Below are 27,892 nucleotides of genomic sequence, written 5' to 3'. Positions count from 1 at the left end.
CCAAAATTTAAAAGCTAGTTTATGATTTTATCAAGCATTGTTGTTTTCCTTTTCCTCCTATTTTTTGATGTAGAGCTTGCTAGTGGGGAACAAAATACCAGCGCTTAAAGAGAAAAACTGAGTTCTGCCTTCCCTTGCCATACTATATCTCCCCCCCCCCCCCTTGGATGTCGCAACGAGACTCCTCTAACCACCCAATCCTTTACATATAAACAATGTCCAATCAATTGCCAGGTAGTGTTTATAGAGTTATAGAACAACAGTGTTTGTTTCAATTATCTAGGAGACTTCTCTGCATATGCTGGTCTTCTCTACTGCTTTCAAATGCTAGCTAATGGCTATTAAACTTGATCAATTGTCTTGCATTCTTTTCTTGATATAGTTTTGCCTTCTTTTGTGTAATCTAATTAATTAAGTTACTCACTGTTTTATTTAAGGGCCACTATGAACTAAGGGATTTTTTTGGATCAACAGATAACTTCTGGAGATGAGTGGAATAACCCCAATGTTGGATGCTTCTCGGCCAAAAGATGTTTTTCTCATCAACCTCAAAGCAGTTTCTACATATTAATAGATAGTGTTCAAAGTTAAAAGTCTGCAAAAGCAATAGTAATAATAATAATAAATATAGACCAGGTACTAAATGCATTTAACATGTGCACACTTCGGCAGCCGCTGCTGTGAGTATCCACCTTTATAATTACTCTCATGATTCTTAGAGCAGGTTCCTTTTTTCTTTACTTGGATTTTGATCATTTTCTTTAACATCTTTAGCTTGACTTGTCACATTTCGATTTGTTTTGATTAATACCCAGTTGGCTTTATAAATTTGATGACCACAAAAAAAAAAAAAAAAAAAAAAAAACTACCTTAAAAGCAATGATGTCATAGATTATGGAGGATTTTTAAATGTTCTTTGAATATTCAATATGTTTGCCTAGCATTACTCTTCCTGCAAGTTGTTGACCAAAGCAAATCTTTAAAAGCAAAGATGTCATAGAATTTGGAGGATTTTGAATTTTTTGCTTTGAATCTTGACAGGTCTCAACTATGAAGTGTGGCCTTTTGTCGATGAGTCAAGAAGCCTTGATTTGTGGTGAGATCTCTACACTATGACTACACGGGGATCGTGGTCGAGGAGGAACAGGAGGATCAAATCATCAAAAACAAGATCCTATTCTTGCATAACCATGGCATCGTCTGCTGTGGTGGGTCCATAGAGGAGGCGTACTTCCTAGCCCTCAACTGTGTAGCAGCATGCGAGATACAGGTGAAGAATTAGCTGGACTTGGTCCAACGTGGTCGGATTGCTTGTAAAACTTAGCAGTGTGAGGCCAAATGTTCTCTGGGTTATGTTACAGTTTGTTCATTCTCCTCCATTTCAGAATATTTTGGAGACCTGTGAAATTTACAGAGTTTTCCTTTTTTAAGCTGTTTTCTAAAGAGCCGGGAATGGGGTAAGGGGGGGGGAGGGGGTTGAGGGATGAAAATGGACAAGATTAGTCAACTCAAAACACAAAGTAAATGGTATGGATTGAGTTAATCTTTGTTATGACCCTCTCCTCTGAGAAAAGTTATCTGAAATTTTCAAACTGTTTCCAAACAATATAATCAATTTGGAATTTTTATTGTCTTGGGAATGATTGTATCTCCTAGCCTACACGGAACTTGATTTTGCCATTAGCGTAGTCTACTTCTGTATCACTATGTAGTCATTACACTCTTCTAACTCTCTCCACCTCTGAAGATTCTGCTTCTGTACAAACTTTTGTTTGCTTTTCTCCGAGTCAAACTAGGCTCTGAGTAACAGCAGAAAGTCACCTGCAATAGCAAAGCCTGCTCCATGAAATGAAAAGAACAGCGGTTGAAAAAGTATGTTTGACTGGAATAATTGCTAGTCTTGATGCGACTTGCTGACTCCAAATCGGATTTATGGATTTAGATTAAGGCATAGTAGGGAGATGTATATATTATTTATATTCTTTTTGATGTCTGACCCCAAGGGCAAGGTTACCCACCTGGGAGATGTGTTTCATTATTGACCTTGGAATCCAGGGTCTTTTGGCTACTGTAAATCCTTAGAAAAGCTACCAGTTGAAACTGTGGGAAAAATTTCACTTAGAGATCTTTTATGAAAGTCATAATTGAGTTTTCTATTTGTTTGTCTTGAAGGTTCAGCAACACACTTTACTAGTGGGTTGGGATTACAAGTGGTGGGGGAAGTGGGGGGTGTTGATGGGCAGGAATGGGAGTACTTGGTCCTCTCTTCTCCCTGCAGCATCAAGAGCTGGTTGTCTGGGTTTTGTCAACCTACAATTTTATCAATCGGTGTGTGTGTGTGGTTTTTTTTGTCGAGTCTGGGTAACAAACAATGTCGTTACAAAGCGGATTATCTGCTTTCTAATAACGTTACCCTTACCTAACACGAATATATTCGATAAGTATTCGAAAAAGATTTCCTTAGTATTCAGAAAATTTACCATATAACACACAGTATAAAATAAGTATTCCAATACTAATACGAATACTATAAGCCTTCGTCAGAGCCAAAATATGTAAATGAGTGAAGTATTGGAATACCTGTTAGGTATTCAAAAAGGTATTCGAATAGGTATTCGAATAGGTATTCGAATAGGTATTCGAGTAGATTTGGAATAGCTATTTGAATAATTAGCTCATTTACATATAAGTATTCGCTAATTTAAATAATTCGGCTCTGACGAATACTTATAGTTACTTGAATACTTATTCGCTAGTATTCAAATACTTGTATGCTAATTAGTTATTTTATGAAGGCTTAACAGGTTTCTGAATACTTACTTGAATACTTATTGAATACTTGTATGCTAATCAGTTCCAAGTAAGGAGAGTTAGGAATTTGGCCAGCTTGTTGTCCTAGTTATTGATTAAAACTCTTCAAACAAATAATGAGAATAACCAGAATTCTGAAGTCTCCTTTTTTATTCAACAACTATAAAATTACAAAACAAAAGAAAAATAAAATACAGCTTCTTCAATTTCATGTATCTTGTAGCATTCATGCACTTGTATGCAAACCGTTTGTTCATCTCTTGTGGCTGTGGCTCTGTCCACTGGTTTCTGCCACACATACTGTGAAGGTACTCTGAACATAAAACAAATAGAAATAATTAATAATGATAGGGCACAAATATACACAAGACAGGAGAAAATTAGAAGTTGAACTTGGTTATTGTGCCACTGTCAGAAAGTTTCATATGATTGCACATAGAAATGAAACAGAAAAAAGGTCAACATACCACTTATTTTGATGATTTTTCTAGAATACGGCACCTTTCCTCTCCACTTTATCAAGCAGACTGCATTTTCAATTGCATTTTCTTTGTCCATCACCGACTCTGTACTAACTTGTTGATCTTTCATCCAATAAATAACACATTTTTGAGGCTTGGTCTTCTTCGATGGGTCAACAATATTTTCCATATTCTTGGATAACTACAGCAAGTTCTGAACATCCATTATTGGATATTTAGGCCTAGGCCTATCGCTGTGGGATAAAATTATATTTTCTTTCAAGTTTCAGCCTAATGTTAATAAAGTTCAGTCGGGCTGCAAGGACTGGAATAAATTTAGTCCGACTCAAAAACTGAAACATTTATTTCTGCTAACTCAAATTCAATCTGCTAATAAAAGTTGAATAACATTCAAGAGGAATAAATATCTATTCAAAAGGGAGTATTAGCTCAGAATACTAAAACAGTAAGTCTATGAATATGATCGATGAGATTTTGGAAAGGCTTCAGTTTTCCAATCCTCCGCGGTATATTTCAGATATTGCCGCACCGGCGCACTTCACGTTGGCCAGAAAGCGTAGTAATACAAATGTGATGACACTCACATCATGAAAGGAAAGCTGGGATGCTCCTGAGGGTCTTTGTAAGTTTGATGAGCTCAGCTTGTGCCCGCAGGCGTCCACAGGATTCTGTATCAAATCGTTTGGAGAAGAGGCTTATAAACACAAACATCCGTTTTCCTGATAGTGACACATTGCTTCTATTGTACCTCATACATATTGTACATAATGCTTTTGCCTGTTTGCTATCAAGGTGCTTTGCAGAATCCAGGCATTGGTTATATCCACCATAGAGAAGTTGACATCTGTTTTGTCCCTTAGAGAGCAAATAATCAAATAGCCAAGTTTGGTCCAGTTTTGTTGACCGACAAATTTTTGTTGTTGGATAGGAACAAATGAAGTATTATTGCCCAGACAGACAGTTGGCTCAAATATTTGCCTGTTGAAGGAGAAGTGCATTTCTGTGCTTGTTCTGTAATGGCAGTATTTAGCTCTTTTGTCCCTTGACAGAGAGATGGAAGACAAAATGCTTCAATTGAGAAGGATTCAAAGGTTTCATCAAAAGGACGAAAGTTCAAACCGGATTTAAGCTAGAAAGGACTGGGTCTTGTATTTTTAAAGCACAAATGCCAAACGGATGGTTTCTTTGGCAAATCATGTACGATGTTGTCGTCCTCTTATTTGAAATTGCTGATTCACCCCGTATGGCATATATAAGATGGCATATATAAGAATCTCCATAGTAGTGTTAGGACCAGCAGAACAAAGTCAGCGATGAGAAACGGCAAAGGAGGAATAAGAGAGATTAAAAGAGTCGCTCGTAAGACTTGTGTTCTATAATGTAACAACAAACTGCATTCAAACGCTTTACCGTATGCTAATTATTTGTGACAGATACATGCCGTAGCCGTAGGCCTGGATAATGTCATCCACCTACCGGATGAAGTCAGAGACAAGGTCGGCGAAGCGACTGCCAAGGACGCAGGTGGGGTCAGTGAGACAGGACACAAACTGAAGGTCGGTGAACTGGAGTTTGAAGCCATGATGAGATTTTTGGAAAATATGGTAAGATTTCAAAATGCAAAAATTCCAACTCACTTGGCCTGCAACGTCTGTGCAGCAGACAAACTAGCCTTATTTGCATTTAAAGATCTGGGCAGACATAGCAAGCATTTACAATGCTAATTGCCAACCGATTGTGTTGCTAGTTAATGTATGAGCTTTTTGATCATATGCGTACCAAGCGAATGCGCTTTATTAAGTGAGATAATTCAGTGAGAAGTGAGTTGTAGGAAGTCAGTGTGGATAAGCAGGTAGCTTCGTTCAGATGGTGGCTTTGATATGACAGATATTGAATCTTTCATTAAAAGTCTAAACTGTAGCTGGGTAAAACGGAATTTAGCCCCTCAGAGAGGAAACTGGAAAATATTTTTTGATTTGTACCTAAAACAGTTCGGTGGTGCTTTTCTTTTTAAATGTAATTTCAATAAGAAGGCAGTTTCTTTTATTTCTAATATTTTTTGCAGAGAAGTGTGTGAGGCTTGGGCTGAGTTTAATTTTTATCATCCAGACAGTAATTATGGTAATGAAATCATTTTAAACAGCAGTCATATATTGGTTAACAATAAAGTAATTTTCCAGTATAATCTTTTAAATCACAGAACAATTCATGTGAAAGATTTCATTAAAAATGATGGATCGTTAATTCCATATAACACGTTTCAAGCGAAAATATATGTTAGAAATTTTCCTTTTCCTTCGTACTTTGGGATTATTCACGCCATTCCTAGTTATTGGAGGGGTGCATGATTCTGTTTTGCTCCCAATGAGTGAAAATAACTTTAATATGTGCATGTGCACACATAAAATAACCAAAAATGTTTATAATAAGCTAATAACCGGTTTCTGCACGCCCCCGTCGTCTATTATGAAGTGGCAAGCTATGAATTTTCCAGTGAAAATAGTTTGGAATAAGATTTTTAGGCTGCCTTATACGGCTTTGAATGACCCCAAAGTAGCATATCTACAATTGCGTTTTCTACATCGTATTTAAGGCATAAATAGCTTGCTTTATAAAAATGAAAATGGTTAATTCTCCACTTTGTTCATTTTGCAAGAATGCCGATGAAACACTAATACATTTGTTTTATAATTGTAGTCACGTTGAGTGATTCACGGAGGCAGTGAATTCAAATTGCATTAAAATTAATTATACTTCTAATTTGACCAATATTTGTTTTGGTGATTTTGGTGATATGGATAATCCTGTGACCTTTTTAATTTTGCATGCTAAAAAGTATATTCATACTTGTAGGTTGAATAACAAAATCCCACATGTGACAAATTTTATTTTAATTTTATCTTAACCCAGCACAAAAATTTGATCACAGGAACTTTTTATTTTGTGACAGGGTTACAGAACAGGCTACATTTACTGCCAAGCCGTTTGTGAGACACGAACTGAAGCCCAAGAGCGACGTCGGCTACCCAGCCGCCTCCACCAACTTCACCTACATCTACGACAACGAATTTGAGAAGAGCAGATACGAGTCACCGATCAAGATGTTGAACAGGAGGCAGGCCAGCGAGAAGACGAAATGGCTGAACATGCCAAACACATACTCCAAGGTGGAGGTAGCCCAAGAGTACGCCGACTGGGGAGAGGAAGGGGAAGACGAGGGCTACAAGACAAAGATACACCTGAGTAGTAGTGACAAGTAATTGGTGGTAGGCACATCATCCGTTTGACAGAATTCTTACTTTTGGGCAATTTGGGGACTTTTAAAATTCAAGACATCGAAGAGGCACTTGCCAATGTGAAGAAAATGTTTTGATTTTAGCACTTCAGAAACAAAAAATCTAAATCTAAAATGTCCTACAGATGGAATTATCAGAATATTAGTCATCCTTTGTTTGTTTGCTATTCATTTAGCAAATGTTTGATCTTTTCACAGGGAGAACAAGGATAGAAGGGTTGGGGGGGTGGAGGGGGAAGGGGAATTGTCACCATTCTGGACAATGTGATTATGCGTCATCCACAACTCTTCTCTCTTGTTACATTTTTCACAGTGGGTAGGTGACAAGGACCCCAAGAGTGATGATGCAGTCGCTATCACCCATCCACAACAGTTTGCAAGACGGGGACAAGATCATAAGGAGTACAAGAAGAAGGTTAAACTGTACGTTGATGACGTTATACACTGTTATTTCTAATTGATTGTTTTATTTTTGTTATTTGTCACCACTTTCTCCTTCCTCTCACTTCTTTCCCATTTTTTCGCCTTTCCCCTAATTCGGTCTTCCGAGGAGTGAATGATGTATCTGGTATGTTATAGAAAAAGTGGTAAAAAAAAGAAGATAATGTAAAAGTGTATCAGTGGGTGCAGTGGCCCTGGATTCGTTGAAGCGGACTCCCCACATAGGTAGGGTTCTCCCCTTGAAGGGAGCGGACTCCCCATTTAGGGAGCCATTTCCACATGTAGGGAGGGTTCACCCAAGAAAGTTTTTTAAGTTGTGCTATTTATTACTTTTGTATTTTTATGTCAGGTTGAAGCGGGGTGGGTGTATATTACCATTCCATCCCGCCCCCAACCCCTTCCCACCCAGGATCATTTTACACACAGCAGACCCTTAGCAAGCCTCAAAAAGTTTGCTGTGAGAACTTTATAAACACTTAAATTTTTCATTCTTAAATCTCTCCTCCTTAGTATCACTATTCAATGTTCTCTTAGTGTTATGCTATGTGTCTTCTTAGTGCTTTGTTATGTGTTCTGTTATTCTGATATCTTTGATAGATGTCCCTAAGAGTGTCTGCCGGTGAAGTTTTCGTAATCATATTAGCCAGAAATGAATAAGTGATGAGGTCACACCTGCTTCCAACAGAACGAGGCATTTAGCTCTCACGCCACACGCTCCTTGCAGCTGGTGCCAGGACCGCAGTGGCAAAAGGCATGAATTTTTAATCATCCTTGATGGCAGAGAGACTATGAATAGAAGTGTTATAATGTTACCAACAAGGATGTTGTCTACTCTTTGAATTCCAGATTAGGCAAGAGCGTTTTGGGGATAAGACACACCCTGGACCCATCTCTGAAGTTGTGGCAGGTATAACTTATGGAGATGCTCGCAGGACACAGGTGCGTTAGAATTTTCCTTGTCTCTGGCCCCTTCTACCTTCCATTCTTCTCCCCACCCCCTCTGCATTTATTTATTATGTCCACATTCTTAAAGGTACCAGAGCTTACATTTTTAAACCTTGGCATCTCTTGTTTTTAGATTATGAAGAGCAGAGCCACCCTCCTATTTCTGTTTATGATTGTTCATGATTTGCGTACTAGTATAAAGTATACCAACTAGGTTCAGTAGTATGTCAGCTTATAAGGTTTTTTATTTCATGGACAAGACCGTAATAAGTTGGTGTAGGATTACATAGCAGTTGTACGGGTATGCTACTGTAGACAAGGACAGAATAAAGCACCCACGCTACCTGTTGTGTTCTAACACGTCTCATACCAGCAAAACAGTGTCCTGTTTCATTTAAGCTATAACACTGGTACGAGAGTAAACCACCTGTATCAGCTCGACGACCCTATAAAGTGTATTGTTTCACATAGCAGAGAAAAGTTAACAGAAAAAATCCAGCCAACTGAAAATTCTTGGAATGATAGTTATATTGTAAACATTGATCAAGATCTAATTATATGGTAAAGTTTGATCAAGGTACCAGTTAACTTAAGAATAGAAAGTCATCCTTTTTTTTTCGTCTGTAGTTAGGTAATAGCTTGGCTGGCCTATCCCCCAATCCCAACAATTTTTTTTATGTTATTTGATTAAGCATTTTCTTGACCGCACCTACCAATGGGCTGCCAAAAACTTAAGTATCCTTGCTTAGAAAAATTGTAAAATCTTCATCATTAATCCAAAACAAGCACTAAGTAATAGAAAGAGAGAAATTAAAGGGAGGGGGGTGGCAATTTTTGTTTGGTGTTTGCCTGGTGTGACAGTCGTAAAGATACCATTCATGTGTACTTATTAAAGTGTGGTGAAATTTACGAATGGTCTCGACATCCCTGCCGTTAGGTTCTATGCAAGTAATATTAGTGAATGTACCTCAAGAAAGTACATGTGCTACGGGGAAAAGTTGAGATATTAGCCACTCCCACCTCCCCCTCCCCCCACTCCACCCAGTAAACTGTGTGGGTAAATTGACACTGAAGCTAGTACTTGAACATGCCACTGGAGTTGCACTTCTTGTTAAAATCAATAGGTTGAACAAACTTCCATTGATAAGGTCAAATTAATTGATCAATCTCAACTTACTAAAGCCAGCTTACTCGGAAACAAATATCTTTCAGTTATGGCTTGTTTTGATATATTTTTCATTATAACGAATACACAAAGTGATTGGTTTTAAGTGTAGAAATCATGTCACCTATTATGTGAGTTGCCATAAATCAATGCTTTGCTTTACTTTTGTTGGTGAACTCGGTTTGATCAGTGCTGTTCTACCCAACCTCTACCCCCCACCTATCCCCACCCCCAAATTGCAGTTGTTTTGGGATTGGTTCGACTAAACTTACATGTTTGAAAGACTTGCCTGTAGTTTTTGTTTTATTTTCAATTGAGTGTTTTGTTTTGAAATTATTTTTTTGTAGTGATATGGTTTTCGTAAGCTTCACTTTCACCCTCATTTTGCATGAAAAAATGTTTTTATGGTAATATGTGTATCTTTGCTGAACATCAGAAAGATAAAAAAATATAAGAATATAAATTCATAATGAAACTATAATTTAGAGAATTAATACCCAGAAGATTCTCAAAGAATATTATTTTAGTTTTGCCAGATTTTCTGAAAACATCGGTTCTGATCCTGCCAGACTGTATGTTTATTGTTCAGTTAAAGTAGCATTCAGCTTGAAAAATCTCAATTAAAAACCAAACCATGTATACCATATCAAATACGAACATAATCGATGTTCAAATGATAGAAATTACACAAAGAAGAAGTTTTAACCTCCGACTATGGTCCATATTAGCTGTTAGCGTTAGTCTTTACCATGTTTTTACTGTTTCTAGCTTTAGTGTTTGGCTAACAAACAGTTAAACACAATGAAAATGGGGGGAAAAGAGCTCCTTTACTCTAAATTGCCTGCTTGGAATATAGCTCCAATTTTAGTCAAATTACAGTAGTGCATGTCACCTTTAAACCCTGTCTTTCTTCAATTTCCTTAAACTAGATCCCCAAAAATTGTTTGACTTTCTCTCCAAACTACGATGTTGCCTCGACCGAAAAGAGGGGAGAAAGGAGAAACTGTTTTCTTTCTTAATTCAGCCATCTTTTGGGCATATTTTTTTTTGCTGTTCAGCAAAGAAATGCTACAATGATGTGATTTTGCTGTGACGTTGTCACAACTTGTCACAAGTCTGTATTTACTCTGTCGTTGTCGTTGATGTTGTTGCAAGTTTTGGTTTTCCTTCCCCACACGGTCGCCCAGGATGCGCCGCTGTCAGATTCTTGTGATAGTATGGAACCGGGCCAACAGGTATAGGAAATAAATTTAATAACAAAAGCAAAACAAAAGCGCATCTTGAGAATAAAAGCAACCGAAATATCATCATTTTGTCACGGTGGATTTATATTGCAGACTTGAGGTTTCCGTATTATCTATGAGGACATTATTAGAAGAAACATCAGTAGCAACTGAAGTTCTCTCTCACCCTGTTTACTTCATCCATTTTCATTGATTGTCGATGCATGTGGGGAAGTGGGGGGGAAGGGGGTTAATGCCACCCTGAATATTAAATATGCAAAATTCATAAAACCACAGAAAGATCAAATGTAAGAGAGTATCAAGATGTCTTACTTTACTTTTCATATAGCAGAAAGGGACAGAGGTGATCAGGCTAATTAGCCATGTGAAGTTGCACCTCTTTGGGCTTGGGTTGAGGGGGAGAAATACACCAGGGGTTTCGTACGGAAATATTGCATAATATTGCCTTCACCTGGTGGTAATCGGAATAGAATATAAAGTGTAGTAGGTTAAATGCTACTTCACAAAATAGATCTTTTAGCTTTCAATGCAGTCTTCGTCTCTGAAATGCTCTCTCAACCGATTCTCCATTCAGTGATAAAAGGACATCTGGATTCAACTTTAAGTCTCTGCTTGTTTGTTTGTTTCTGTCCTCTCTAAATATGAAAGTCTCAATATCTGTCCCATCTATGTTTTGCCATGCCAAGCATCATATATTTACAGACTAATTGCACCCATTTCGACAGTGCTGAAGTAAAACTCTTTAAAGTGTTTTTAGGGAACAATCCAGTAGCTACTTGACCCGATACAGGTTATTTAAACAAGTAGTGAATTGCTACCAGGCACTCTACTGATTGCAGGTTTGACTGCCAGTAGTCAATGTCTTCGGCCTATGAAAAGATGTATGCCAAAGCTAAAAAGACAAAAACACAACCCACATGCTGTAAAGTGCTTTTCCTTTACACGCTAACAGCAAAACAATGCTAGTGTGGTACTCAGCTGTTCAAACCGATGATCAGATAATTTTAAATGCAGAATAATTTCTTTTTTTGAAGTCTTCAATATTTATAGAAAAACATTAACCAATCAGTTTACAACAAAATTTTGAAAAAGCAAAAACAGACAAATAAAGTTTTCAACTACATCAAGAAATTTCAACTGCATCATGATTGATGCGAAATTAAAACCAAAGAAAAAGAACAAGGAAGTGCTTATCATTTTGAAGGGAAACTTGAAGCGGAAAAAAGGCTATCATTTTCCAATTAAAGTGCTGATCTGAACATTGAAAAATTGGATGTACTACTCCAAAGAGAAGCAAACCCAATCTGGAAGTTAAGACACATCAGTTGCAATTCGGGTAATTATTGCATGGCACAGAAATTCAGTCGTGTAAACTACATAAACACTAGGAAGTTTTTCATATATCTTCATATTTCTCAAACATTGCAATCATTTCTAACACTATTTTTTGCATTCTCGTCACAGTGCCATCGGAGGATTAATTTTCACCGCCATTATGTTGTTGTGGGTGTATCAGGATGGTTCAAAAGTTCAAACCCCTGTGAATTGAAAGACAGAGAAATGATAAAGACACAAAAATAAGAAAACATTCATTTGATGGTAATATGACACCAAATCTTGTCTAACAGTTATCCAGGTGCCTGCTTACATGCAATTTTCGTGGGATCAGACAGGGTATGGTCAAATTGTAGTCACAGTTTCACACAGAAACTCACAGTGTCTTCTGAGAGCGCTGTTTGTTGCTATGCAACATCAAGTTTGTCAAGTCCGTCTGAGTGACTTCAACACACAAATGAGTGTACAAGTGCACAAATGAAGACCAAAAGAGAAAACAGTTTGTCTTCCTGATATTGAAATTTTGTAATTAATGAATCCAAGGCTTTCAGAAGAATTCAGGGCAACTGAAATGATTGATTAACAGTAATTTAACCAAACCTGTGGAGGAAGTTATCTTGGCAAGTTGAACGCATACAATCCAGCCGTGGCGGATCTCTAACACTTTTTAGCAGTAGAAAAATCAAGAAATATAACTCTTGAAATTAATTTGTCCCTCAAAAAAAAAGTGGTTTGACCGTTTTTCGTTATCACTTTCCAGTGCAGACAAACAGCTGTGGAAATGGTTATAAAAGCAATAATGCCTTTACGTACGTTGTGCGGCCTATTTAAGCAGAACAGTAGGAGTTAAAAAGAAACCAATAAATGTGCGTTGTCAATAAAAATTTCCTGCATTCAAGCACTTCATTCAAGCAGCTCAAATCTCAATACTTAAAGTGCTTTTGTTCATTTCTCTATAAGGTTTCTTTTTGGTTTTGGTTCTGTATTCTTCCTCCTTTTATTTATCTACACATTAACTGCTTTGCCTGTGCCTGCTCACATTTCAGGCTTTCATGTATTCCTTTTTTTTCTATCTTTTTTTGGCATGCTTGCACTCACATTTACTTAATATTTTCAAACTTATTATTCCAAATATTTGTTATAATGTTATATAATATGAATACAAAATCCAAAATTTGTGAATAATAACATTTTTTGGGGACAAATTCTGGTAATATTTCCCCTTCACATTGATTTTTTTTATTGGTTTGGGACGGGGTGGAGGATGGGAGATTGTTGGTCGTCAGAGGGGGCTGAAATGAGGGAGATGTCACGTCATATCAAGATATGTGGTCAGTGTTGTTCTGCATGTCCTGCTTAATGTACAATGCTCTTATCTTCTGTATGATTCGACCAATCAGCATTCACTCCAGGACCATGTAAAGTTGTCACATTTTGTGGCATTCTTTTCCTCTACTTCCTTGGACTCTTAAAAGCCATTGTTATTAAATGAGACAAGCTTCTTTGAACTGTTGAGAGAAGAGTTAACAAACAAGAAATTTAAAAAGAGACTATGAAACAAAGAGATAGCAGTACAGTTGCCTTTAGTTCAAATTGGTCGTAATTATCGTAATGGGCGTGTGTGACGGTCAATAATTACTACCTTCCTGGGTTTGGACAAACCGTTACAAGCTTTTGTCACTGGGTCCTGTCTTTCTTCGAACCTGTTGTTGACAAATTTACCTGTTTAGAGTTCCTCCTGTCAAGAGTTACAAGTTTTACTTTTTATTGCTCTTTGCTATCATCTCAGTGAAGCTTGAACATATATGCAAGTGTAAAGTTGGTAGGAATTATTAAACCTATAATGCATTTATCCATATAATTATTATTATGATGAACCTCTGCATGTACATTATATCAAAACTAACACTATCACATTTCTGCTTTCCATCTTGAGAGAGGGATGTATATTTGACAGTCTTTCTGCAATATTTTATGTCATATTTTCATGCCATGATGGCCGCCTTTATATATATATTACAAATGGAAGAAGTATGAGTTAATTAAATATTAAACACATATAACACAGCAGTATGAATTATATTATATTACACATTGAGAAAATTAAACTGACCAATGTGATGAATGGTTTCATCCTCTGCTGATACTTGTCTTGGAAAAAGAGGGACAAGAGAAACACAACAGAGGTTCTTATAAATATGAATTAACAGCTCACACCTCGTCTTCCTTGATTTTGCCCTCCTCAGCCAATCGACACGAGCCCTCAAGTCTACGCCAAGTCTAAAGAACTTACCCAGAGGGAGTACCAAGATGAGGCTGTACTGTGAACGGCCTACGCTCCCAATCCATTCACGTCGATGTCAGAGAGAGAAATCCTTGATTACAAGAAAGAAATTGCGGACAAAACTGGTCAAGGTTTGTTCATCTCATTTTACAAGTCCTGTAGATAATTTTTCTATCCATGTTTTTTTTTTGGTGGTTTGGGGGGGGGGGGGAGTCCAGGGGGTGGGCATATTGGTCTGATATGAGGGCTCACTGACATGGCTAGGATCTCCAAGGAAAGGAATTGTCATGAAAGACAGATTTACACCCTACTTTAGATGTTATCAGTATAAGTCTGTCTGTTTAACTCTTCAAGGAGAGTGAGAAAACCCATCTCTGTACATTTCCTCCTCCGCAACACAGATTTGAATCTCTCCTCAGCAGTTCCATTTCTGGCTTAAATCATGCTACCCCCCTCCCCATCCTAACACATTAAAATCCTGCTCCTACCCTCCCACTCCAATTCTGTTAAACTCCGCTATCATCCCAACCCCCCCCCTCACCACCACTGCTACCTACTTACACCATCACCCTAGCTTATACCCTGCTTGTAGGCTGAAATAGAATGGTCTGTCGTCACACCTCTGGAGGGTGGTGTTGACCCGCTCTCAGTCGATGGATTACATCATCATCATCATCTCTCACTCATAGATCTACTTTTCTCTCCTCTTCCATATGTGAAGATGTCCTCTTCAAGATGTGAAGGAGATTGAGCTGATCGTGCAAGCCGAGGAGACTGAAATTAAAGAAACCAAGGAGGAGAGTGAGGATGGAGAGAAGATCGGAACACAGAAAATTACAACTAAGACTGTGACCATTCACGGAGGTAATAGTCTGCTAGAGCGTACCACTTACTGGTAGAGAGAGAGAGATGGAAGGTCGTTGTCTTTCTTCCTGTTCAAGACACGGCTACATAACCTAGCTGTGAATTGTGATTTTACAATTCATCTTAGTCCTGTATTCTCCAGCTTCCTCTCTCTTAACCCAGCACAACCCTCTTAAAACTTAAAATAAGTTGGCTATAGTATGTATGTGTGTGTGTATGTATGTATGTACAGGTAAGCCATGAGAGACCATACTATGGTCCACTCAATACATCCGTGACCGGACAAATACCCCCCAGACAAATACCCCCCGGACGATTACCCCCCAGACAATAACCCCCCGGACGATTACCACCCGGACAGATACCCCCCGGACAAATACCATCCCGGACAACTACCCCCCAGGACAACTACCACCCGGACAGATACCCCCCGGACAATTACCCCCCGGACAAGTACCCACCCGGACAACTTACCCCGAGGACGAATACCCCCGGATAAATACCCCCGGACGAATATACCCCTGGACATATGCCGTTAACTATAGGGGACGGATGCAGCGACGGATACGCCAGTCTTTTTCGAGTTTAGTTTCCCGCAGGCCTCAACATATACCCTGGTCCCTCGGGCAACTCCGAGAGCATATTTACAATTGGGTCAGGGTGACGGTTAAACTGACACCACTAGGGTCGTCGTGTGTCCTGGCCCTTATAACCTCCTCCCGACTTTTAAATAGATTCAAGCTTTTCATATATAAGCCCCCAAAACTTCTGGATACGGTTTGACAATGGACCGAGGCCCGGGGGTTGGGTTGGGAATTGCTCACTGCTGGTACTAACTATTAATTTACTATTTGTTATAGTGACACTATTCTGTATTATTAATCGCCGAAGAATTCCGGCTTATTGCGACTTACCATTTTCAAGTGTTCTTCTGAGTAATTTTACTTGATGATTTGTTATGTTATGTTAGTTTTTGTATAGCGCTTTATATGGCACAGCCATCTCATAGCACTTTGAATCCCTGGTCATCAGGCTGGCTGCTGAGAATCCAGCGCACACACCTTACTTACCTCACAGGTTCCCATTTATACACCTGGATGGAGAGGGGCTGTCGAGATAAAAGTGTCTTGCCCAAGGACACAACATAACAGGATTATATATAAAACAAAAGCATTAGCCACTCGGCCTCCACGCTCCTCTTGTTTTGCTTATTCTAAGCTATTTTTTCCTGTGAGTGCACGCCATTTTAGGATGGGAGGAGCAGAAGGGAGGGGTGGGGCAAGCACAACCACGGTCCACCCCTCTAGTTTGGTGTGCATGATCATCATCCATACCCCCATGCATTGTTTCATGGACCGCTGGGCTATCATAGTCAAACCCGGTTACGGTGTAGCCCGTTATACCAGCAGAATTTCCTGTAAGGTTTCATAATAGTATGTACGATTGTATGAAACATAAGTAAAGAAAGAGGCTTGAGACCACGACGTCACTACCATTTGAAAAAAACCTATTCTCTGGTCATTCTGTTTGCAAAAAGAATGATGATAATCTAAGAAATCAATTTAATTTTCCCTAGTTATAATAATTCTACATTCCAACTATAAACAGATTAGTGATTGCTACATTGCCCACAAATTGCCACCCATAAGCCAATGAATAATAGGTTTTCCTTGTAATAATTTTTACAAAGGCCGGTAGCGTCTGGCGCTTACCCGGGATTTTTCACGGGGTGTCCCATCACCTTTAAGAGATTTTCTACTGTACGAAAGTGTGCTTAGATGCCAAATGGTGTAATTTGTTGCCCTTCTAAGGCAAGACTATACTAACATCAATGGCGCCTTCAGGAGTTCCGGGTAAATTTGGGGGATTTGGGGCATCCAAATTCATGGTGATGTCACATATACACAATCAGCATTGAGCGTGTGTTTTTATTTTGAGGTATCAAAAAACTACACCTCAAGGTCCCCACCCCTACAAAAATGTCTCTTAAGATCTTCACTTCTTCACGCCTCCATTTTGTGTGTTTGTGACGCTGGCCCCACAGGTTCAATTCCCATCTCGAGTATGGCTCTCAAAAGCTGTAATGCTCAATTTCCGGTGCAGTCCAGTAGCTGTACTGCAGTTGTTGTTGATTCCATTGTAGTGGTAAGCAATTGATTCGGGTTAACTGTGATCATTAGTTAGGTTCGACAAGGCTCTCCTGCAGTGGCGACGGACAGGTTGCTACCTACTCTCTCAGCATTCCGGAAAGTGGCTAAAGGCTGCGAATTGACTCACGTCTGTCGGATTGGGACATTAAATGACGACCCCGGGAACAGGATCAGATTGTAATAGTTACAAACCTGCCTGTCTTGTACTCTGAGCACTGTGCGAAACTACAAGGAAGATTAAATCACAAACGAGACAAGTCGACAAGAGGCCCCGGTATATAAACACAAAATTAGTATACACGCAAGTCTGGTATATGCAAATTCTGTATACACACAAAATTACTTGCGCGACGACTCTCCATGGAACTGCTACTCTGAGTAGCAGTTCCCTGGACGCACCAATAGAAGAAAAAAAAAATTGAGGCATGTGCAATAAATCTTCCTAGGTAATATGTTATGTTTTCAACAATGTTATATTTTTAATCTTAGTTGCTACAGAATACCGATACTGTATCAGCTTATAGGCAGGGACGTACCTAGGACTGGTAGGACTAGGATTGGGATTGTAGGGTAAAAAAAAATCGACTAGGGTTAGTCTTTAATGCCCATAAATTACGACTGTGGCACAAACTCGATTGCGCACGAAACGCAAAGTTTTTTTTCAGCCGTATTATCGTGTCCGATCTTACGGTCATATGACGTCATGTTGAAATAAAAACAGAAGGTAGGCTAAACAAACAAAGTTAGAGACATAAGTTGTCATAAATGAAAAGAGTTGAAGTAAAAATGATTAAATCAGACTTGCAACTTGTAATACAGGCATGACATCATATACATTCTTACTTTCTATTTCAATCTTTAACTCTCAATTAAACTAAATATTCACAGAAGCACGGAGTGCCACTGTTCGACAATTATTCGCTGTTGTTGGACCGAAAAGAGACTAGGGATAGGAGAACTTTGTCATGTGTACTTCTCTTGATATCACTGGCATGTAACGTGATTCTCAAATGAGATCTAGATCTACATACATTCTACATACAATACGCGTTTTGCGCATTATGTGCAAAATGCGCTTTTCCCTTATACCCCTCCCCACGACCATCACCATTTCCCCATTTCCACTCTGCTTTGTAAATCAGACACGCACGCATGATTTCGCCATGGAAATCGAATTCACAATAATGATTTGTATCGTGTGGGAGGAGTCTTAGGGGATGGGTGGCCCCTTAATTTTCAATATTTATTTATATGATGGTCGTCCGAACCATTCGACCCCCCCCCCCCCCCAGCGTATGGGCCTGCATATATCTCATTTTTCGAAATGCCCTTGGATGCAAATTGGAGCAATCAGTTACACATCCATGTACTAAAATAGTTTTTGATCGCTCGTTCTTTTCACAATCGCTTTTGCGATCCCAACATTTCTGATGGTATTATTTCCTCTGTCCCCCGCTTGCTACGCCAGTGGTCCCTTTCGCAGTACCCTGATCGGTAGAGAGAGAGAGTTGTTTTGTTGATTTGTTAAGGTTTTACGGCTCAGTTTCTAACCAATTGGTTTAAGTTGCGCCGACGACGGCCTTTTTTCAGTTGTGGCGCACTGGCTTGTTTTCCCTACTCCATTGCTTGAGCACCAGGCACAATAGCAGTAGGTTCCAGTCTTCGGTATGACCCAGCCAGGAGTCGAACCCCTAACCTACCGGCTACAAGCCGGATGCTCTAACCACGTGACCATGTAGTCGGTCTGAAAGAACGAGAAAGGGGAAGGGGGGAGTACAACTAAACGACAAATGTAAAGAGGTTGTCGGAACTGCAGCGAAATTTTATCATCAATTCTAAAAACATTTGTACTTCATCACAGTTTGTTTACAATTGTCAGTTGATTTTACTACACAACCATCAATTGCCTTTCACCATCAACAGACCAGCAATTCCTTTTGAAATCATCTCTTTTGTTCACTGCTGGTCAGCCTATTTAACATTGTGACTCAACAGAATAAATCAGGCAAGCTCACCTGTTGTTGAAATATCTTCACTACCGTACCCTAGTTGGCCTAGTAGATGTTTTTGTATCATGGCAACAACTAGCCAATCAAGAGACAGTCTGGAAAAAACACATGACTCAATTTTGTGGATACATACCATGTGCAGCCATTTTAGTAGAAGGACTTCACCCTGGAAGCAAGAAATCTCTGCTAGACAAATGCAACTGTATTTTACAACTCATCTGCACTACGTTATGTTTTATCAGCTGCAATAGCTACCAAGAGGAATTCTCATATAGATTTAATCCATTGGATATAATTGGATGATGATGATGATGATGATGATGATGATGATGATGATGATGATGATGATGATGATGATGATGATGATGATGATGATGATGATGATGATGATGATGATGATGAGCAGTGGCAGTAGCAGTAGTATTATTGTTATTGTTATTAACTATGATACTTTTAAATAAGGTGTAAGAAATCGGCCTGACATTTCGACTGTAGAAAACAGTCGAAACGTCAGGCCGACTTCATACATCTTATTCTTCAACCTTGGTGATTTTGTGGATAAGCAGTTTTTATCAGCTACGTTATTTTACTTTTAAATTTGGTTATATCAGGGTTGTCCAACCTTTTGATGAGGAGGCCACCTCGAATGATTTTGATAAAGGAGGGGCCGCATGAGCCTACAAGCTCCTGTGGCATATCCAGGGTTTCGTGCCAGAGCGGCAAATTTCAGTGGCCCCGCTAGGGGTCTGTATGGGAAATGAAGTTTCCATACAAGCGGAGCGCAACCGTAGGTTGGCCCGTGGCGTGCAAGAATAAAAATCGCCCAAAAGACCCCCAGATTGCAGGAAATGACACTTCACAAGCCTTCTGATCTGTATCAAAACAATCTTCATATTGAGATATAATGATCTCTGAAATTTATCAAAAAAGGATTCCTGGGTAAAAGTACATTTGTAAATTAATGAGGTTGGCGGGCCGGACGGGACCTTGCGGCGGGCCGCACTGTGGCCCGCGGGCCGTAGGTTGGACAACCCTGGGTTATATAGAAGACGTGGAACATCCGGTCAATTTCTAATTACTACATGCATTTTTGGATTGTCAGATGCTTTAACGTTTCATATCAGAATAATAATCTGATATATCAGAATAATAATCTGATATATCAGAATAATAATCTGATATACCAGATTAAGAAAATTTTCTTTCATGGCCCTAATGGGCTTTCGTACTACGGAGTTCACCAGCTAAAGGTCCGCTTGGTTAACGGGCTCGTAGGGGTGGGGGGGGGGGCTGGGGCGTATTCTGGTTTAGTTCAGGTAGTAACCTGGGTGAGGTATCTGTGCCGGTGTATTTGTGCGGGTAGAGTTTTCCCGGAGGTAATTGCTGGGGGGTGGGGTTAATTGTCCTCGGGGGTATTTGTCCTCGTGGGTGTATGTCCAAGGGTAGTTGTCTGGGGGGTACTTATCCTCGGGGGTATTTGTCCTCGGTGGTGTATGTCCCGGGGGTATTTGTCCGGGGGGTAGTTGTCCTCGTAGGTATTCGTCCTCGGGGGTTTTTGTCCGGGGGGTGATTGTCCGGGGGGTACTTGTCCCGGAGGTATGAGTCCGGGGGGTATATGTCCAGGGGGTATTTGTCCGGGGGGTATTTGTCCGGCAACCAATACATCACATGCATAGATAGGTGCGTTTCTGTTGGGTTTGAATTTAAATTATGATCTCATCAATGTCACTCTCTGTTCACAACTCTTTCAGATCAACCGGGGACAGTAGATACAACCACAGTCAGTATCGTGAAGGGCAAGTAGGTAGACAACGATGACAAGGCACCCCCCTACCCCGAGGGCAGTCAGAGCATCGAAGGATCCCCCTTGAAGGACTTTCCCCTCTCGCCGACCAAGAAAAAGAAGTTTTTTTTCTCTCTTTGCAAGTACTGTGTTTGTAGACGCATTATAACAGCTACATGTAAGTCAAGTATATGCCTACTCCGTGATGCGAGAAGCTTCTCTCGAGTGTCCATGGTGACAGGAAGTAGTCAGGGCAGAGGTCAACCGTATAAAAATGTCCAGATTTTTTTGGGCCAGATTTTTTGTTGTTGTTGGCTTCCATTATATAAGTTTATTGGGTTGTTGTTAAATAGTGAAATTAACTCTAGACTGTATCAGAATTTGTTCCAGGGGAAAGTTTTCTCCCTCTCTTTATTATTTTTTCCCCTCACTTTTCTCTTAAATTTTAGGCTAACAGGATTGTAGAGCGTACACGGTCTATTTACTCCAGTCGCATAATGTAACTTTTTAGTATAGTACATATCATGTATTTGTCGGAACAGATTTTAAGCATATACAGATTTTAAGCATTGGAGTCATATCACTTTCCTCGGTTAGTATTTTGTGTAGATATGTATGAGAGTGGCGCACATAAAGGCCCCTTCCTTCTTGCATGCCCCGGTTTCCATAACCGGACCATGTGTCGGTTCGGTTTGTGTATTTCCCTGAAATGTTGTTCTCATATGTATTTTTTTTTTTTAACCTATCTGAATGTTTGCATGTTGTGAAGAGAAAGTTTGTCTTTTGTTTCTGTTTTGAGGCCAGGTCACAGTGATAGAAATCATGATAACTACAGCTCTTTGACATATACAAACTGCCTTTACGATCGAGAAAAGCCACTCATTCGTAATCTTATTACATTGGAGCACAAACGTCACTTTTTATACATACTGTTATTAATTTTAGTCCTTGAACTTCAAAAATACAGCCAAGATTTAAACCACATTAGAACTGCTGTAGTGAAAGTAGACATTGAAAATCGCTTTGCCAAAATATTTCTGTATATTCAATAAGGAACACTATGAATCTGCCTGTTAGGTGTGCATTTGCTCTCATATAAACACATCGTTTTATGTACACTTCACAGGCATGCTTCATTTTGTTTCCATATTTGAAGGATAGCTTTTTTTCCTTCCTCTTTTTTTTCTATTGGCTTTGGATTCAGACCTTCTTAAAATTTAGTTGTAGGTGTACCTTAGTAAGTGCAATTTTAATGGTATCGAAAACAAAACAAAAATAACGTAATTATCATATAGGTCTTTTGATTTTCTCAGGTTTAACAAAAGAAAGAAAATGGGGAATATTTCAGTAACAGCATCTGGTCAACAGAGGCCGATCTGTATGGAATGTGGTTTGTTTAGTAGTGTAGCGGAGCATGAATAAAACAATTAACCTTGTTGAATGGATGAAGAATGAATGGGCTTTGTGAAACCTGGTATTTTGTAATGAAAGAAAAATGGAAACAAACATTTCAAAGGGTATTTTGTTTTTCAAATATGACTGCATGTTGAAATTTTTTCCTATTTTCCCTGGATATGAGATGTAATCTTCATTTGTACAACAAAGCCAAGCTTAAAAACAATCTTTACTGTTTTTTCTCTTAATTCATAATAATTAAATGGCTAGACACATAAAAAGTATGAATATATTCCTCATTCCTTGTGTTAAGGTTACGTCTTGGATGCATGTATTCATGTTTAAAGTATTTCATTACGACTTGTATTCTCAATTATTGACATTACTAAGATAGTTCTTCAATGTTGTTTCGTCTATGTTATTTATATAGGAATATTAAACCGTATTCGGTTTTTTTAAAGTTTTTACACAGAAAAAGCAGTGAAATACGGCGACCGGTTGTTAAAGTATGAAGTCTGTTAGCCCGCTTTTGACTCGTTATTTGTATCTAGTCTTGATCTTGATTTATGAAAGGTGTAGCTATGATGATGATGCAGAATAATATTTGCCTGTAAACTTCAAATGCATTTCACAAGTTTCAAAAGCCAGCATGGGGAGGTGTGAACAAACCTGTAGTTATGCATGCTGTGATTGGATAATAAGGGAATAGCTATCTTCAGACCACGAGGAAGTGTATCCCGGTGTACCTCTGGGCGGGTTCATTCAACAACTTCCTTGGTATTTTGCCTATTTTTGAGGTTACCATGGTGATGTGGTTGCAATTACTCATTCTGCAGCCATTGTGTGTATGTCGGGGTGGTGCCTTATTAAGAGATTTGTAACAATAGGAGAGGTTGAAGGGAAATATTAGAAAAAGAAATAGGCAGTATTTATAGAAAAGTTTGGATCAACTGATGTTCATTACAGGTGTACTGAAATTAATAGCACAATGAATAATTATGTCATATATCAAAATTAGCATGATTCCTATGCCTGATTTTCCATGTTGTTGTCATGTGAGCGTTCATGTTTAAAGTGGAGGGTTTTGCAGTCACCATGGCAACTGATACCCCACAGATTGTATAGTTCATGCATGTAGTTAGCCCAACTACAATTTTGGAAAAATAGATTCTTTGCACAGAAATATAAAAAAAAAGAATGGAAAAAAAAAATTTGGGAAGGTGAGGTGAGGTATAACTGCAAGGCTGTAAAATGATACAAAGTTCACAAAAAGTTTAAATTGAGATAAAAAGTTGAATGTATATCCTGTATGGTAGTTAATTAGTGTTATGTAACCAAATTTGAATATTGATATAACGAAACCTAAAAATAGTTATCGGAAAGTGAATGATGACGGTCAGAAACGCTGTAAAGAAATTGCCATGGTATTAATCCTGATGTTGTATTTGTACGGCAAGATCACCCAGGTCGATCTGAAGTGTTTTCTTTTTTCCTTTCCAGAAAAGAGGTTCTGTTTGTGAAGCGTTTGGTTGGTTTGAAGAGAAGACTTCTGATCGACTCTTAATCCCAGGCAGGGGAGTGACAGGGTCTTCTCTTTTTCAATATTGATAGTTTTCGGACAAAATTTACTGTTACCCTAACCTTTCTAAACTCGGTATTAATTTTCAATCAGAAATGGTGGGGCGGGGGGGGGTAATATCGTGATCCGCAAGAGGTGGAAAAATAAACAGGCATTCCTGAAATTCCTTTTCTTTCCGTGTTTATTTCTTGTCTGTCTCTCTCTCTCTTATTTCTAGTGTGTAGAAGAAAAAACAGAGAGTGATTTGAGAACTTGTCTGGTCCTTACAAATGGAACTGGAAGTTGACCTCGCTTAACATACCCACACATACATAATATAACAGGATGTTATGAATAATCTGACAGACTAGTTTGCCAACAAAATTGTTTTGACAAGACAGGATGATATTGCAGTCGATATGAAAGGTAGATATTTCTCAAAAATCGTTTTGCCCTTTGAAAGGCCTTGTAACTAAAGCAATAGGTCTACTACACCCTTTTAAGCCAATTGAAACATTCTGTAATGTGTTTTGTAATGCATAATACAACCCAGCCCACCCCCACCCTTTCCTCCCCAACTTTCAGTAGAACAATTTTGCCAAAACTTAGAACCTTATAAACCATAAAAAATCAAAATGACAAACAATGGTTTGAACTTTGATTTGACAGCTTTGAAATCACGTATCACTGGCAAGATGCGTCGAGCTCACTCGTACGACAAAGTCGATAAATATGTATCTTTTCTGGTAGTTCGCGACACGCTGATTACGAATCTGATGTTTATTTTGGAATTGGGTGTTGTGTGGGGGCAAAACACCTGATTTGATTTTTTCCCCAAAACTGACCCAAAATCGGTTTCGCCCAAATGACGTAACATGGAGTAATCGATGCTCAGGAGCCCAAATCTGCAACTCCCAGGTCCATATCTGCTTCCGTTCGGGGGATACGTGGTCCCAAAGTAGGCTACAAGATAGAAATACGTGTTCTTTATCAGTGTACAAATTGGAAAACCGCCTCTTTTCAGCCTCCTCTCTTGTCCTCTCTGAAACACCCATCGACATTAAAATTAGACGTGGAGTAGAAGACACCCTTGTTTTTGTTATACACTAATTTCGTGTAAATATCTGACCGGGAAAGGCTTTTTGTCTATAGATTTCTATTTTTTTCATAAATCATAATTCAGTTCCCCCCCCCCCCGCACGCCCCCACACAACACCCAATTACAAAATATACTTCAGATTCGTAATCAGCGTGTCGCGAACTACCAGAAAAGATACACATTTATCGCCTTTGCGACAACAAGTTTTTTCACCTATAAAAACCGTAATGGGTACGTACCCCTTGCAGTTTTTGCCAAAACTGACCCATTTATTCATAAATGTCAAGATAAAACTCAAAATGACAAACAAAGGTTTGATTTGACTGCTTTGAAATCACGTATCACTGGCAAGATGCGTCGAGCGCTCTCTTATGAAACTTCTTTCGCTCAGTTATGCAACAGAACAATAGAACAAAAGAAAAACTTTTAGGGGCAACAAAAGATTTTAAACCTTTGTTCGTCGTAAAAGTTTTTCGGTCTTACTTTTGCAAGTTTGAGGTGCAAAAATTTGTTGTCGCAAAATCGATAAATGTGTATCTTTTCTGGCAGTTCGCGACACGCTGATTACGAATCTGAAGTTTATTTTGGAATTGGGTACCAAGAAGAGGTACTTTTTTAACTTTTCAGACAAAAAACCTATTTTTGGCGCAAATAAAAATTGCCAAAAATTGACCCCAAATCGATTTAGCCCAAAAGACGTAACAGGGAGTAATCGATGCTCAGGAGCCCAAATCTGCAACTCCCAGGTCCATATCTGCTCCCGTTCGGGAGATACGTGGTCCCAAAGTAGGCTACAAGATAGAAATACGTGTTCTTTATCAGTGTACAAATTGGAAAACCGCCTCTTTTCAGCCTCCTCTCTTGTCCTCTCTGAAACACCCATCGACATTAAAATTAGACGTGGAGTAGAAGACACCCTTGTTTTTGTTATACACTAATTTCGTGTAAATATCTGACCGGGAAAGGCTTTTTGTCTATAGATTTCTATTTTTTTCATAAATCATAATTCAGTTCCCCCCCCCCCCCGCACGCCCCCACGCAACACCCAATTACAAAATATACTTCAGATTCGTAATCAGCGTGTCGCGAACTACCAGAAAAGATACACATTTATCGCCTTTGCGACAACAAGTTTTTTCACCTATAAACACCGTAATGGGTACGTACCCCTTGCAGTTTTTGCCAAAACTGACCCATTTATTCATAAATGTCAAGATAAAACTCAAAATGACAAACAAAGGTTTGATTTGACTGCTTTGAAATCACGTATCACTGGCAAGATGCGTCGAGCGCTCTCTTATGAAACTTCTTTCGCTCAGTTATGCAACAGAACAATAGAACAAAAGAAAAACTTTTAGGGGCAACAAAAGATTTTAAACCTTTGTTCGTCGTAAAAGTTTTTCGGTCTTACTTTTGCAAGTTTGAGGTGCAAAAATTTGTTGTCGCAAAATCGATAAATGTGTATCTTTTCTGGTAGTTCGCGACACGCTGATTACGAATCTGAAGTTTATTTTGGAATTGGGTACCAAGAAGAGGTACTTTTTTAACTTTTCAGACAAAAAACCTATTTTTGGCGCAAATAAAAATTGCCAAAAATTGACCCCAAATCGATTTAGCCCAAAAGACGTAACAGGGAGTAATCGATGCTCAGGAGCCCAAATCTGCAACTCCCAGGTCCATATCTGCTCCCGTTCGGGAGATACGTGGTCCCAAAATAGGCTACAAGATAGAAATACGTGTTCTTTATCAGTGTACAAATTGGAAAACCGCCTCTTTTCAGCCTCCTCTCTTGTCCTCTCTGAAACACCCATCGACATTAAAATTAGACGTGGAGTAGAAGACACCCTTGTCTTTGTTATACACCAATTTCGTGTAATTATCTGACCGGGAAAGGCTTTTGTCTATATGATTTCTATTTTTGTTCATAAATCATAAATCAGGTTCTTTTGGCCCCCCTGCACGCCCACACACAGCACCCAATTCCAAAATATTTCTTTTATACGTGGTTTGACTGCTTTGAAATCACGTATCACTGGCAAAATGCGTCGAGCGCCCTCTTGCGGCCTCGTTTTTGGTCAGTTTTTAACTTCAGAGGAACAATAGGAGAGCGAAAAACTTTTAGGACGAACAAAGGTTTTGAAATCTTTTGTTCGACCTAAAAGTTTTTCGCTCTCCTATTGTTCCTCTGAAGTTGAAAACTGACCAAAAACGAGGCCGCAAGAGGGCGCTCGACGCATTTAAAAAAATTTTTTATCTTTTCCTTCCTGAAGTAAAAATATTAGATACGAGCACGTTTTATCAACAATCGCTATGGCGCAGTGGTTAGTGCTCTGGACTGACAAACACTCTATCATGAGTTCAAACCCCAGTGAAGACAATTTTCCTTTTACTATTCTTATATCTTTCCTTCCATTATGAACCTTAAATATTAGAAACGAGCAATAATTTTCAACAGTAACAGTGGCGCAGTTGGTAGTGCCTGTACCTGGAGAGCAAGACCAACTCCTTGTCTAGGGTTCAAACCCCAGTGAAGGCAGTTTTCCTTTTACTATTCTTATACCTCTTTCCTTCCATTATGAACCTTAAATATTAGAAACGAGCATTATTTCTTAACAGTTGCTGTGGCGCAGTGGTTAGTGCTCTGGACTAAGAGAGACAGACATCACACTGTCATGAGTTCAAAACCCAACCAGAGTCTTTTAGTTTTCTGTTCTTTGGAGTAGGTGGAAGTATAAAGGTAAGAAACGAAGGTTACTTTATTGGGAACCAAAATGGTGTGATCGGTTGTTCCATCTGCAATGATACTGAGCAGCATGGGTTCAAGCCCCGGTTGGGCCGGTGAATTCTGTAAAAGGAGCTCGTCGGCACCCCTCCACCCCCCCTGACAAGGCTCCCAAGCAGCACCCGAGTTGGCCGCCACCCCCCTCCCCGACAAGGTTTCCAAGCGGGTGAGGCGAGCAGCCCACCACCCCCCTCCCTGACAAGGTTCAGTGGAGGTGAATATATTTTACCAACAACCAGGTCTTTAAATA

General features: G+C 39.2%; 1 protein-coding gene across 36 annotated transcripts in view; it reads left to right on the top strand.

Annotated features, from left to right (window-relative positions):
* Window positions 1–27,892, top strand: part of LOC139967080 (uncharacterized) — a 354,423-nt gene that overhangs the window by 262,099 nt on the left and 64,432 nt on the right. For 28 of the 36 annotated variants that reach the window (XR_011792873.1, XR_011792869.1, XR_011792865.1 and 25 more), the window contains 5 exons: window positions 475–1,270; window positions 4,727–4,897; window positions 6,244–6,559; window positions 6,902–7,011; window positions 7,876–7,968. Coding sequence is in view for 3 of the 36 variants with exons in the window: in XM_071970797.1 (XP_071826898.1) it covers window positions 7,946–7,968 (23 nt within the window). In the remaining 33 variants the exon portion in view is untranslated. Of the gene's footprint in view, window positions 1–474; window positions 1,271–4,726; window positions 4,898–6,243; window positions 6,560–6,901; window positions 7,012–7,875; window positions 7,969–10,326; window positions 10,375–11,847; window positions 11,983–13,964; window positions 14,134–14,723; window positions 14,867–20,776; window positions 24,188–27,476; window positions 27,492–27,892 lie in introns of those variants that run through there. The other 8 variants (XR_011792884.1, XR_011792882.1, XR_011792881.1 and 5 more) reach the window with 8 other exon arrangements.

The sequence above is a fragment of the Apostichopus japonicus genome, chromosome 4 (assembly GCF_037975245.1).
Source record: "Apostichopus japonicus isolate 1M-3 chromosome 4, ASM3797524v1, whole genome shotgun sequence".
NCBI lineage: Eukaryota > Metazoa > Echinodermata > Holothuroidea > Aspidochirotida > Stichopodidae > Apostichopus > Apostichopus japonicus.
Note: the sequence above shows the minus strand (reverse complement) of the source record. Positions and strands in the feature narration are given on the sequence as shown.